This window comes from Coturnix japonica, unplaced genomic scaffold (genome assembly GCF_001577835.2).
Source record: "Coturnix japonica isolate 7356 unplaced genomic scaffold, Coturnix japonica 2.1 chrUnrandom545, whole genome shotgun sequence".
Lineage (NCBI taxonomy): Eukaryota > Metazoa > Chordata > Aves > Galliformes > Phasianidae > Coturnix > Coturnix japonica.
The window spans coordinates 1-14,324 of NW_015439926.1; the positions used below are offsets into that span (position 1 = coordinate 1).

The 14,324-nt window shown below is 50.6% G+C and overlaps 1 protein-coding gene across 1 annotated transcript in view; it reads left to right on the plus strand.

Annotated features, from left to right (window-relative positions):
• Positions 1–722: 722 nt before the first annotated feature.
• Positions 723–14,324, plus strand: part of FLOT1 (flotillin 1) — a 30,787-nt gene continuing 17,185 nt past the window's right edge. The window contains exons 1-5 of the mRNA XM_015850820.2: positions 723–899; positions 1,679–1,798; positions 3,282–3,377; positions 10,167–10,216; positions 10,928–11,030. Coding sequence (XP_015706306.1) covers positions 750–899; positions 1,679–1,798; positions 3,282–3,377; positions 10,167–10,216; positions 10,928–11,030 — 519 coding nt within the window. The 5' untranslated portion in view covers positions 723–749. The remainder of the gene's footprint in view (positions 900–1,678; positions 1,799–3,281; positions 3,378–10,166; positions 10,217–10,927; positions 11,031–14,324) is intronic.

Below are 14,324 nucleotides of genomic sequence, written 5' to 3' on the forward strand. Positions count from 1 at the left end.
CTGCATTAGGGCGGCCCTTAAAGGGGCGATGCCACCACCCCCCAGCCCACCTGCATCCCCCTCCACATTGCCCTTTTAATTCACCCCTTGGTGGGCCCCACCTGGCGCTGCAGCGGGGCGGCCCTTAAAGTGGCAATGCACCCCCCCCACCTCAACCCCCTACCCCTCCTCCTCCACATTGCCCTTTTAATTCACTCATTAGTGGGCCCCACCTGGCGGTGCAGTTGGGCAGCTCTTAAAGTGGCAACGCTCCACCCCCCCCAGCCCACCTGCATCCCCCCCCACATTGCCCTTTTAATTCACCCATTGGTGGGCCCCACCTGGCTCTGCAGCGGGGTGGCCCTTAAAGGGGCAACGGCCCCCACCCCCACCCCCCCTTCCCCTTCCCACCTTCCCCTCATCGCCCCTTTTAATTCACCCCGTGGTGGGCCCCACCTGGCTACTTGGCAGAGCAGCCCTTAAAGGGGCAATGTCCCCCCAGCTCCCCCATCCTCATTGCCCTTTTAATTCACCCTGTGGTGGGCCCCACCTAGCACTGCATTAGGGCGGCCCTTAAAGGGGCAATGCCACACTGCAGTGTGCATTGAGACACTGTGACATCTTAAAGCAGCCCCGCAGAGGTGGGGCCCACATCTTAAAGGGGCAACACTCACTAAACCCACTCAGTCTTTAAGAGTTTAAACCCGGTGGGCCCCACCCGTGCAAGGAGGCCACTTTAAGAGGCAGCCCTGGATTTAAAAGGGCAACGTATGCAGGTGAAGATCCAAGGGCAGAACAAGGAGATGCTGGCGGCCGCCTGTCAGATGTTCCTGGGTAAATCAGAGGCTGAAATAGCCCAAATCGCCCTGGAGACCTTGGAAGGGCATCAACGAGCCATCATGGCGCATATGACAGTGGAGGTGAGCAGCACATGCCCCTTTAAATAGGCCCTGCCCCTTTAAATAGGCCACGCCCACTTTAAATAGCCACGCCCCTTTAAATAGGCCATGCCCCCTTTAAACAGGCCATGCCCCTTTAAATAGGCCATGCCCCCTTTAAACAGGCCACGCCCCCATTCCCAGATACCCTTTGTTTAGAAGTGTGGGTTCATTTGCATAGCCACGCCCCCACCCCCGTTTGAGAAGCACAGGTTCATTTGCATAGCCCCGCCCCTTCCCCACTGAGAAGCATGGTCTGATTTGCATATCCCCGCCCCTTTCTGACCTTGGCCCCGCCCCCAGGAGATCTATAATGACCACCATAGGGTCTGGTTTGCATAGCCCCGCCCCTTCTCATTGATATGCACGCCCTGATTTGCATATCCCCGCCCCCAGGAGATCTATAAGGACCACCATAAGGGGGTGATTATCATATCCCCACCCCTTCTCATTGATATTCATGACCCGATTCGCATATCCCCGCCCCCAGGAGATCTATAAGGACCACCATAAGGGGGTGATTATCATATCCCCACCCCTTCTCATTGATAATCATGACCCGATTTGCATATCCCCGCCCCCAGGAGATCTATAAGGATCGCCATAGGGTCTGATTTGCATAGCCCCGCCCCTTTCTGACATTGGCCCCGCCCCCAGGAGACCTAATAACGACCACAATAGGGTCTGATTATCATATCCCCGCCCCTTCTCATTGATATTCACGACCTGATTTGCATATCTTTGCATATCCCCGCCCCCAGGAGATCTATAAGGACCGGCAGAAGTTCTCGGAGCAGGTTTTTAAGGTGGCGTCGTCCGACCTGGTCAATATGGGGATCAGCGTCGTCAGCTACACCCTGAAGGACATCCACGATGACCAGGTTCCTATTCATGGCCCTATAGATGGCCCTATACACAGCCCTATAGATGGCCCTATATATGGTCCTATACGTGGCCCTATTGATGGTCCTATACATGGCCATATATATGGTCCTATACATGGCCCTATAGATGGTCCTATACATGGCCATATATATGGTCCTATATATGGCCCTATACATGGCTCTATAGGTGGCCCTATTGATGGCCCTATACATGGTCCTATTGATGGCCATATATATGGCCATATATATGGCCCTATATATGGCCCTATACATGGCCCTATTGGTGGCCCTATACATTGCCCTATACATTGCTCTATACATGGCCCTATATATGGTCCTATACATGGCCCTATATATGGCCCTATACATGGCCCTATACATGGCCCTATATATGGCCCTATATATGGTCCTATACATGGCCATATATATGGGCCTATATATGGGCCTATACATGGCCCTATACATGGCCCTATATATGGCCCTATACATGGCCCCATTGATGGCCCTATACATGGCCCTATGCATGGCCCTATTGGTGGCCCTATTGATGGCCCTATAGATGGGATGTTGATTGCCCTATTAATGGCCCCATTGATGGCCCTATAGGTGGCTCTATAGGTGGCCCCATTGATAGTCCTATACATGGCCCCATTGATGGCCCTATTGATGGCCCTATATGTGGCCCTATTAATGTTCTTATAGATGACTCTATTGGTGGCCCTATTGATGGCCCTGTTGATGGTCCTATGCATGGCCCCATTGGTGGCCCTATAGGTGGCTCTATTGATGGTCCCATTGATGGCCCCATTGATGGCCCTATTGATGGTCCTATTGACGGCCCTATTGATGGCCCTATTGATGGCCCTATTGATGGCCCTATTGATGGCCCTATTGATGGCCCTATTGATGGCCCTATACATGGCCCTATTGATGGCCCCATTGATGGCACTATTGGTGGCCCTATAGGTAGCCCCATTGGTGGCCCTATTGATGGCCCTATTGACAGCCCTATATATGGCCCTATACATGGCCCTATATATGGCCCTATTGATGGCCCTATACATGGCCCTATAGGTGGCCCTATTGATGGTCCTATTGATGACCCTAGTTCGTTTGGCCCCATTGATGGCCCTATATAATGGCCCTATAAACCATGGGCCCCTATTGATGGCCCTATTGACGGCCCTATTGATGGCCATACTGGTGGCCTTATTAGTGATCCTATTGATGGCCCTATAAGTGGCCCCACTGATGGCCCTATTGACTGCCCTATTGGTGGCCCCATTGAAAACCCTATTGATGACCCCATTGATGGCCCTATTGATCGCCCTACTGATGGCCCTGTTGATGGTCCTATACATGGCCCTATTGATGGCCCTATTGACGGCCCCATTGATGGCCCTATTGATGGCCCTATTAATGGCCCATATATGTGGCCCTATTTGCATTGACCCTATATCTGCCCCATTGTGCCCTATAGGATTACCTGCACTCCCTTGGGAAGGGCCGCACAGCCGAGGTTCAGCGCGACGCCCGCGTGGGGGAAGCGGAGGCGAAACGGGACGCGGGGATACGTGTAAGGACGGCCCTATAAAGACCCTAATAAAACCCCATAGAGACCCCATATCCCCATAGGAACCCTAATACCCCATAGAGGACCCCATATCCCCCCATAGGAACCCTAATAACCCCATAGAACCCCATATCCCCACATAGCAATCACTAGATTAACCTTCCATGAGACCCCATATACCCGGCCATTAGGAACCCTAATAACCTCCATAGAGAAATCCCCATGGTATCCCCTTCCATAGGATACTTGCTAGATATACCCATAGAGACCCCATATCCTCCATAGGAATTCCTAATAACCCCATAGGATTACCCTAATAACCCATTAGGGAGATCCGCCAGAGTCCCCATAGAACGCTGTGAATGTAACCCCATAAAAAATCCTCTAATAAACCCCATTAGTCAGACCCTATATGTGCCCCAGGTAGGAAACCCTAATAACCCCATAGAGACCCCATATCCCCCATAGGAACCCTAATAACCCCATAGAGACCCCATATCCCCCATAGGAACCCTAATAACCCCATAGAGACCATATCCCCATAAGGAGCCCTAATAACCCCAAGAGCCCCAGACCCCCATAGGAACCCTAATAACCCATAGAGACGCCCATATCACCATAGGAACCCTAATACCACATGGACAATTGACCTATCAGGACAACCATAATAACCCCATAGAGACCCCATATCCCCCATAGGAACCCTAATAACCCCATAGAGACCCCATTGACCATATAGGAACCCTAATAACCCCATAGAGACCCCATATCCCCCATAGGAACCCTAATAACCCCATAGAGACCCCATTGACCATATAGGAACCCTAATAACCCCATAGGAGACAATATCCCCCATAGCCGAACCCTAATAACCCCATAGAGACCCCATATCCCCCATAGGAACCCTAATAACCCCATAGAGACCCCATTGACCATATAGGAACCACAGTGACCCCATATCCCCCTTCGGAACCCTAATAACCCCATAGAGACCCCATATCCCCCATAGGAACCCTAATAACCCCATAGAGACCCCATATCCCCCATAGGAACCTCACTCAACCCATAAGACCCCATACCCCCATAGGAAACCCTAATAAACCATAGAGACCCCATATCCCCCATAGAACCCAAATAACCCCATAGACACCCCATTACCATATAGGAACCCTATAACCCTCATAGAGACACCATTACCTATAGGGACCCCTAATAACCCCATAGAGAACACCATATCCCCAATAGGAACCCTAATAAACCCATAGAAACCCCCAGATCCCCCATAGAACCTAAAAACCCCAAAGAACCCCAGTATCTCCCATAGGGAACCCTATAACCCCATAGAGACCCCATATCCCCCATAGGAATCCTAATAACCCCATAGAGACCCCATTGAGCATATAGGAACCACAGTGACCCCATATCCCACATAGGAATCCTAATAACCCCATAGAGACCCCATACATATAGGGAACCCTAATAACCCCATAGAGACCCCATATCCCCGAGTGAGAACCCGTAAATAAACCCCATAGAGACCCATTGACCATATAGAACCTAATAACCCATAGAACCCCATACTGCCCCCCATAGGAACCCTAATATAAACCCATAGAACCCATTGACCATATACGGAACCACAGAGACCCCATAATCCCCCTCGGACCCTAATAACCCCATGAGAGACCCCATATCCCCCAATAGGAATCCTAATAATACTTCTCCATAGAGACCACATACCCCCATAGGAACCCTAATACCCCATAGAGACCTCATATCCCCCATAGGACCTAGATAAATAAAAAAAAAAAAAAAAAAAAAAAAAAAAAAAAAAAAAAAAAAAAAAAAAAAAAAAAAAAAAAAAAAAAAAAAAAAAAAAAAAAAACAAAAAAAAAAAAAAAAAAATAAAAAAAAAAAAAAAAAAAAAAACCCCCATAGAACCCCCATATCCCCCATAGGAACCCTAATAACCATAGAGACCCCATCCCTGACCATATAGAACCACAGCAGACCCATACCACTCGGAAACCCTAATACCCCATTAGAGACCCAGTATCCCCCATAGGAATCCTAAGTAAACCCCATAGAGACCCCATTGACCATATAGGAACCCAACAGTGACCTATAATTCCCCATAGAAACCCTAAGTAACCCCATAGGAGACCCCATGATGCCCCCATAGGAATTCCTAATAACCCCATAAGACCCATATCCCCCATAGAACCCTAATAACCCCTAGAGACCCCATATCCCAACATAGACCTCATAACCCATAGAGACCGCATTATCCCCCATAGGAACCTAATAACCCCATAGAGACCCCTTATCCCCCATAGGAAAGAAACCCTAATAAACCCATAGCAGACCCATTTGACCATATAGGAACCCTAATAACCCCATAGAGACCCCATATCCCCCATAGGAACCCTAATAACCCCATAGAGACCCCATTGACATATAGGCAACCTAAAACCCATAGAACCGCCATATCCCCCAATAGGAACCCTAATAACCCCATAGAGACCCATTGACCATATAGGAACGCCTAATAACCCCATAGAGAACCCCATTCCCCCATAGGAACCTAATAACCCCATAGAGACCCAATCCCCCATAGAACCCTAATAACCCCATAGAGACCCCATTGACCATATAGGAACCACAGGACCCCATATCCCCCTTCGGAACCCTAATAACCCCATAGAGACCCATTCCCCATAGGAATCCTAATTAACCCCATAGAGACCCATATCTCCATAGGAACCCTAATAACCCCATAGAGCCCATATCCCCCATAGGGAAACCCTAATAAACCCCATAGAGACCCCATATCCCCCATAGGAACCCTAATTAACCCCATAGAACATTGACCCTATAGGAACCTAGATAACCCATAGAGACACCATTGAACCAATAGAACCCTAATAACCCCATAGTAGACCCATCATTCCCCTAGGAACCCTAATAACCCCAAGAAGACCCCATATCCCCCATGAGGAACCCTAATGAACCCCAAAGGACCCCATTATCTCCATAGGAACCCTAATAACCCCATAAATATCCCCCCATAGGAATCCTAATAACCCCATACGAGACCCCATTGAGCATTAGGAACCACAGTCGATCCCCATATTCCCACATAGAATCCTAATAACCCCATAAGAGACCCCATTGAACCATATAGAACCCTATAAACCCCATGAGACCCATTCCCCCATAGGAACCCTAATAACCCTATAGAGACCCGCATTGACCATATAGGACACCTAATTAACGCCATGATGACCCATATCCCCCAATAGGAACCTAAATACCCACATAGAGACCCAGTTGACCATATAGAACCACAGAGACCCCATAATCCCCTTCGGAAACCCTAATAACCCCATAGAGACCCATAATCCCCCAATAGAATCCTAAATAAACCCCATTATGAGACCCCATATCCCCCATAGCGACCCTAATAACACCCATAGACCTCATATCCCCCATGAGAACCCATAATAACCCCATAGAACCCCCATATCCCCCATTAGGGAACCCATAATAACCCATGAGACCCCAATTGACCATATGGAACCACAGAGACCCATATCCCCCCTTCGACCCTAATAACCCATAAGGACCCCATATCCCCTAGGAATCCTAATAACCCCCATAGAGACCCATTGACCAGATAGGAACCACAGTGGACCCTATACCCCCATGAGAACCCTAACAACCCCATAAGAGACCCCAATTGACCATATTGGAACCACAGAACCCATATTCCCCATGGAACCCTAATAACCCCAATAGGAGACCCATATCCCCCATAGGAACCCTAACTAACCCCATAGAAGACCCATGAGCATATCAGGAACACAACACCCCATATCGCCCTCGGAACCCTAATACCCCATAAACCCCATATCCCCCATAGGAACCTAATAACCCCATAGAGACCCCTATCCCAATAGGAACCCTATAACCCCATAGAGGGACCATTGACCAGTATAGGACACTAATAACCCCATAGAGACCCCATTATCCCCCATAGGAATCCTAATAACCCATAGAGACCCCTATCCCCCATAGGAAACCTAATAACCCATAGAGACCCCATAATTCCCCCATAGGGAACCCTAATAAACCCATAGAGACCCCATATCCCCCATGAACCCTAATAACCCCATAGAACCCCATACCCCATAGAACCCTAATACCATAGGACCCCATATCCCCCCATAGGGAACCTTACTACCCATAGACCCATATTCCCATAGGAACCCTAGATAACCCCATAGAGACCCCATATCCCCCATTAGGAACCCTAATAACATGAAAGGACCCAAAACCATTGAACCATATATCGAACCACACCATTCCCCCATGAGGAACCTCACAACGGCCCCATATCCCCCTGGACTAATAACCCCATAGAGACCCCATTTGGAGAAAATCCACGAACCACGTACCCAGTATCCCCCCATAACCCCGATAATCCCGCCATAGAAACACCATATCCCCCCAATAATCCCCCCTTCTCCCATCCCCCTAAACCCCCCAATAGCCCCCATATCCCCTATAGCCCAATAATACTCCCCAATAGCCATATCCTCCCCATACCCATATCCCTCCATATAACCAACTACCCCCCCATACCCCATTACCCCCCAATATGACCCCCATAACCCCTATATCCTGCCTATACCCCATACACCCCCATACCCCCATACTACCCCCCCAATACCCCTATTCCCAACCACTGTCCCCCCTACTAAACCACCATACACCCCTAACCCCCATACCCCTATTACCCCTCATATAACCCAATACCCCCCCTACCCCTATACCACCCTATACCCCTATACCCCCCATATGCCTTTATCCCCGCCATACACCCCATAGCCCTGTATCCCCAAATACCCCTTTATTACCCCCCATACCCCAACGACCCATATCCCCATCCCCCCCATACCCCTATACCCCCCCATACCCCCATATCACCCAGACAACCACCCACATCCCGCCCTATTACCCCTTACACCCCTAACCCCGCATATCTCCCCATAGCCCCCCATAGCCCCCATATCCCCCTTACTCCCCTCACCCCCATACCCCCTATACCATCCGCAAATCCCCTATACCCCATAACCCCTATACCCCCCATATCCCCATATCCCCCCATATACTTACTCCTCCCATAGCCCCTTTACCCCCTATAATCCCCACACCCTGTCACTCCCTATATATCCCCTATTACCCCCATAACCCTATGATCCCCATATCCCCCAATACCCCTATACCCCCCATATCCCCTATTCCCCCCCACTTCCTAGTACTCCCCATACCCCCCCAATAACCCCTATATCCCCCTATACCCCCCGTATCCCCCCATCCCCTAATCCCCTATACCCTCATAAACCCAATACCCCCCCATACCCCATATCACCCCCCCATACACCCTATACCCCCATATCCCCCATATCCCCATATCCACCGCAGCCCCCCTATACCCCATTAACCCCATACCAACAACTATAGCCCCATATGCCCCCAACCCCCATACACCCAAACCCCCATACCCAGACCACTCCCACATCAATAAACAAATACACCAACCAATAAACCCACAATATACCACCCCTAACCCCATAACCCCTAACTCCCTACCCCCACACCATACCCCACCATACACTCCACTAACTAACCTAATCCCTCAAAGCCACCTATATCCAACCCAACCACCCCTTATATTCCCCTATAAACCAACTATACCCCTCACGGATCGTGACCCGACCAGCAGCCACGCTCAAGTCACGCTGCTCAGTGAGGACAGCCATGGCTTCCCCATATTCCCCCCATACCCCTATTACCCCCTTACCCCCATATCCCCCATACCCCATACCCCCCATATCCCCTATACCCCTCATATACCCAATACCCCCCTATACCCCTATACCCCCAAAGCCCAATACCCCCATATTCCCCATACCCTCATATAACCCATACCCCCTATACCCCTATACCCCCCAACTAGCCCAATTACCTCCATACCCCCATATCCCCCCATACCCCCATCCACGCCCACCTATTATCCACCCATACCCCACTATACCCCAATACCGCTATACCCATAACCCCTATATCCCCCTATACCCCCATGTCTCCCAACCCCATCATCCCCCTACAACAACCCCCATATCCAAAACCACCACACAGAAACACCACACCACCCCCAATACCCACATATACCCCCACACACCCTCCCTATGCCCACACACTACCCAACTACCCCCCAATACTAACCCCAATATCCCCCCATACCCCCTCATACCCCCATAATCCCATCCAACCCACCCAAATCATAACCTCCAACTCCCATCCCAATACTATACCCACCCTACCAAATAACCCCACCATCACAACCCACCCAAATACCCACACAAATATCCCCCCTATACACCCCATACCCACGCAATACACCCCCACAAATCATCGCCCCCACTACACCCACAAATCCCCTATATCCCCCCATACTCCCCAACCCCCCATACCCCCCATAACTTATAACCCCCCCATATCCCCCATACCCCCAACCTACTCCCCATCCCCCTATACCCCCCACATATACCCCTACATCACCCCTATACCCCCCATCATCCCCCCATACCCCCCAAACCCCAATACCCACCATACCCCCATACCCCCCATACCCCCCAATACCCCTATAGCCCCCTATACCCCGTATATCCCCCAAAATATCCCCCCATAGCCCCCTATTACCCCCATAACCCTATATCCCCATAGGAGTCCCGTGCCCGCCAGCAGCAGCTCAGTGCCCAGCTGCTCAGTGAGACATCCATGGCTCAGTCCCATATCCCAATAACACCACCATACTCCCACCCACCAAACGCCCCTAACTCACCACCTCACATACACCCCCCATACTCCAAACATCATCCCCATACACCCCCCCCCCCACCTACACCCCTCAGATAACACACCAACTACACCCCATATTCCCCTCATTCCCCCCATATTCCCCCATACACCCCTGTACCCCCCAACAACCCTCCCCCCTATACACCCCCACATACCCCCTATACCCCCATACCCCCTGTAACCCCCCATACCCATATCCCCCTATACCCCCATACACCCCCAACCCCTTATACCCTCCCATACCCCAATACCCCCATCACACTCACCCCCCCATACCCCATAACCCTATTACCCCTCATTCCCCCCATAAACTCCACACACAATACCCCCATACCACCCAAAATAACCCCACCATTACACCCCCATACTCCCCCCATACACCCCCATATCCCCCCATTACCCCTCCATAGCCCCATAACCCTATATCCCCCTATAGCCCCCCTATTTACCCCCCTATACCCCATAACCCCTATATACCCATACCTACCCCCGTACCCCGCATATCCCCCCCATATTCCCCCATCCCCCTATACCCCCCATACCCCTATACCCCCCCATATCCCCCCATACCCCCATATGCCCCCCNCCCGCCAGCAGCAGCTCAGTGCCCAGCTGCTCAGTGAGACAGCCATGGCTCAGGCCCAACGTGACTTCCAGCTGCAGCAGGCGCAGTGCGACGCCGCCGTCAATGCACGCAAAGCTCAGGCTGACCTGGCCTATCAGCTGCAGGTAAAGGGGGACCCCCAGCTTCCTATGGGACCCTTTATTGGGGTCATTGGGATACTGGGAGCCTTTAATGGGGTCTTTGGGGTCTTTAATGGGGTCTTTGGGGTCTTTAATGGGGTCTTTGGGATATCTAGGTGTCTTTAATGGGGTCTTTGGGGTCTTTGGGAGCCTTTATTGGGGTCTATGGGGTCTTTGAGAACCTTTAATGGGGCCTTTGGGGGCTTTGGGAGCCTTTATTGGGGTCTATGGGGTCTTTAGGAGCCTTTAATGGGGTCTTTTGGATACCCTGGGTGTCTTTAATGGGGTCTTTGGGGTCTTTAATGGGGTCTTTGGGGTCTTTGGGAGCCTTTAATGGGGTCTATGGGGTCTTTGGGAGCCTTTAATGGGGTCTTTGGGGGCTTTGAGAGCCTTTATTGGGGTCTTTGGGGTCCTTGGAAGCCTTTAATGGGGTCTTTGGGATACTGGGAGTCTTTAATGGGGTCTTTGGGGTCTTTGGGAGCCTTTAATGGGGTCGTTGGGGTCTTTAATGGGGTCTTTGGGGTCTTTGAGTGCCTTTAATGGGGTCTTTGGGGTCTTTAATGGGGTCTTTGGGGTCTTTAATGGGGTCTTTGGGGTCTTTAATGGGGTCTTTGGGGTCTTTGGGAGCCTTTAATGGGGTCTTTGGGGTCTTTAATGGGGTCGTTGGGGTCTTTAATGGGGTCTTTGGGGTCTTTAATGGGGTCTTTGGGGGCTTTGGGAGCCTTTAATGGGGTCTTTGGGAGCCTTTAATGGGGTCTTTGGGGTCTTTGAGAGCCTTTATTGGGGTCTTTGGGAGCCTTTAATGGGGTCTTTGGGACACCCTGGGAGCCTTTAACAGGGTCTTTGGGGTCTTTGGGAGCCTTTAATTGGGTCCTTGGGGTAGTTGGGAGCCTTCAATGGGGTCTTTGGGGTCTTTAATGGGGTCTTTGGGAGCCTTTAATGGGGTCTTTGGGGTCTTTAATGGGGTCTTTGGGGTCTTTGGGAGCCTTTAATGGGGTCGTTGGGGTCTTTAATGGGGTCTTTGGGGGCTTTCATGGGGACTTTGGGGGCTTTAATGGGGTCTATGGGGTCTTTGGGAGCCTTTAATGGGGTCTTCGGGGTCGTTGGGGGCTTTAATGGGGTCATTGGGAGCCTTTAATGGGGTCTTTGGGGTCTTTGAGAGCCTTTAATGGGGTCTTTGGGGTCTTTAATGGGGTCTTTGGGGTAGCTGAGGGCCTTTAATGGGGTCTTTGGGGTCTTTGGGAGCCTTTAATGGGGTCTTTGAGAGCCTTTATTGGGGCCTTTGGGGTCTTTAATGGGGTCTTTGGGGGCTTTGAGTGCCTTTGGGATACTGGGAGCCTTTAATGGGGTCTTTGGGATACCTAGGTGCCTTTAATGGGGTCTTTGGGGGCTTTAAGAGCCTTTAATGGGGTCTTTGGGGTCTTTGGGAGCCTTTAATGGGGTCGTTGGGGTCTTTAATGGGGTCTTTGGGGGCTTTAATGGGGTCGTTGGGGTCTTTAATGGGGTCTTTGGGGTCTTTGAGAGCCTTTATTGGGGTCTTTGGGGTCGTTAAGAGCTTTTAATGGGGTCTTTGGGGTCTTTAATGGGGTCTTTGGGGGCTTTAATGGGGACTTTGGGGGCTTTAATGGGGTCTTTGGGGTCTTTGAGAACCTTTAATGGGGTCTTTGACAGCCTTTAATGGGGTCTTTGGTGTCTTTGAGAACCTTTATTGGGGTCTTTGGGGGCTTTAAGAGCCTTTAATGGGGTCTTTGGGGTCTTTGGGAGCCTTTGATGGGGTCTTTGGGATACCTGGGGGCTTTGGGAACCTTTAATGGGGTCTATGGGATACCTAGGTGNGGGTCTTTGGGAGCCTTTGATGGGGTCTTTGGGATACCTGGGGGCTTTGGGAACCTTTAATGGGGTCTATGGGATACCTAGGTGTCTTTAATGGGGTCTTTGGGGTCTTTGATAGCCTTTAATGGGGTCTATGGGGTCTTTGGGAGCCTTTATTGGGGTCTTTGGGGTCTTTGATAGCCTTTAATGGGGTCTATGGGGTCTTTGGGAGCCTTTATTGGGGTCTTTGGGGTCTTTGAGAGCCTTTAATGGGGTCTATGGGGTCTTTGGGAGCCTTTAATGGGGTCTATGGGGTCTTTGATAGCCTTTAATGGGGTCTTTGATAGCCTTTAAATGGGTCTGTGGAGTCTTTGATAGCCTTTAATGGGGTCTGTGGAGTCTTTGATAGCCTTTAATGGGGTCTATGGAGTCTTTGATAGCCTTTAATGGGGTCTATGGGGTCTTTGGGAGCCTTTAATGGGCTCTTTTTGATACCTGGGGGCTTTTAATGGGGTCTTTGGGTTCTTTGGGTGCCTTTAATGGGGTCTATGGGATACCTGGGTGTCTTTAATGGGGTCTATGGGGTAGCTGGGAGCCTTTAATGGGGGCTTTGGGGTACCTGGTTGTATTTAATGGGGTCTTTGGGAGCCTTTAATGGGGTCTTTGGGGTCTTTGGGAGCCTTTAATGGGGTCTATGGGGTCTTTGGGAGCCTTTAATGGGGTCTTTGTGATACCTGGGGGCTTTTAATGGGGTCTTTGGGTTCTTTGGGAGCCTTTAATGGGGTCTTTGTGATACCTGGGGGCTTTTAATGGGGTCTTTGGGTTCTTTGGGAGCCTTTAATGGGGTCTTTGGGGTCTTTGATAGCCTTTAATGGGGTCATTAGGGTCTTTGGGTGCCTTTAATGGGGTCTATGGGATACCTAGGTGTCTTTAATGGGGTCTTTGGGGTCTTTGGGAGCCTTTAATGGGCTCTTTGTGATACCTGGGGGCTTTTGATGGGGTCTTTGGGTTCTTTGGGAGCCTTTAATGGGGTCTATGGGGTCTTTGGGAGCCTTTATTGGGGTCTTTTGGATACTGGGAGTCTTTAATGGGGTCTTTGGGGTCTTTGGGAGCCTTTATTGGAGTCTATGGAGTCTTTGATAGCCTTTAATAGGGTCTATGGGGTCTTTGGGAGCCTTTAATGGGGTCTTTGGGATACCCTGGGTGTCTTTAATGGGGTCTTTGGGGTCTTTGATAGCCTTTAATGGGGTCTAGGGGTCTTTGGGAGCCTTTAATGGGGTCTTTGGGATACCTGGGGGCTTTGGGAGCCTTTAATGGGGTCTTTGGGGTCTTTGGGTGCCTTTAATGGGGTCTTTGGGATACCTGGCTGTCTTTAATGGGGTCTATGGGGCAGCTGGGAGCCTTTAATGGGGTCGTTGGGGTCTTTAATGGGGTCTATGGGGTCTTTGGGAGCCTTTAATGGGGTCT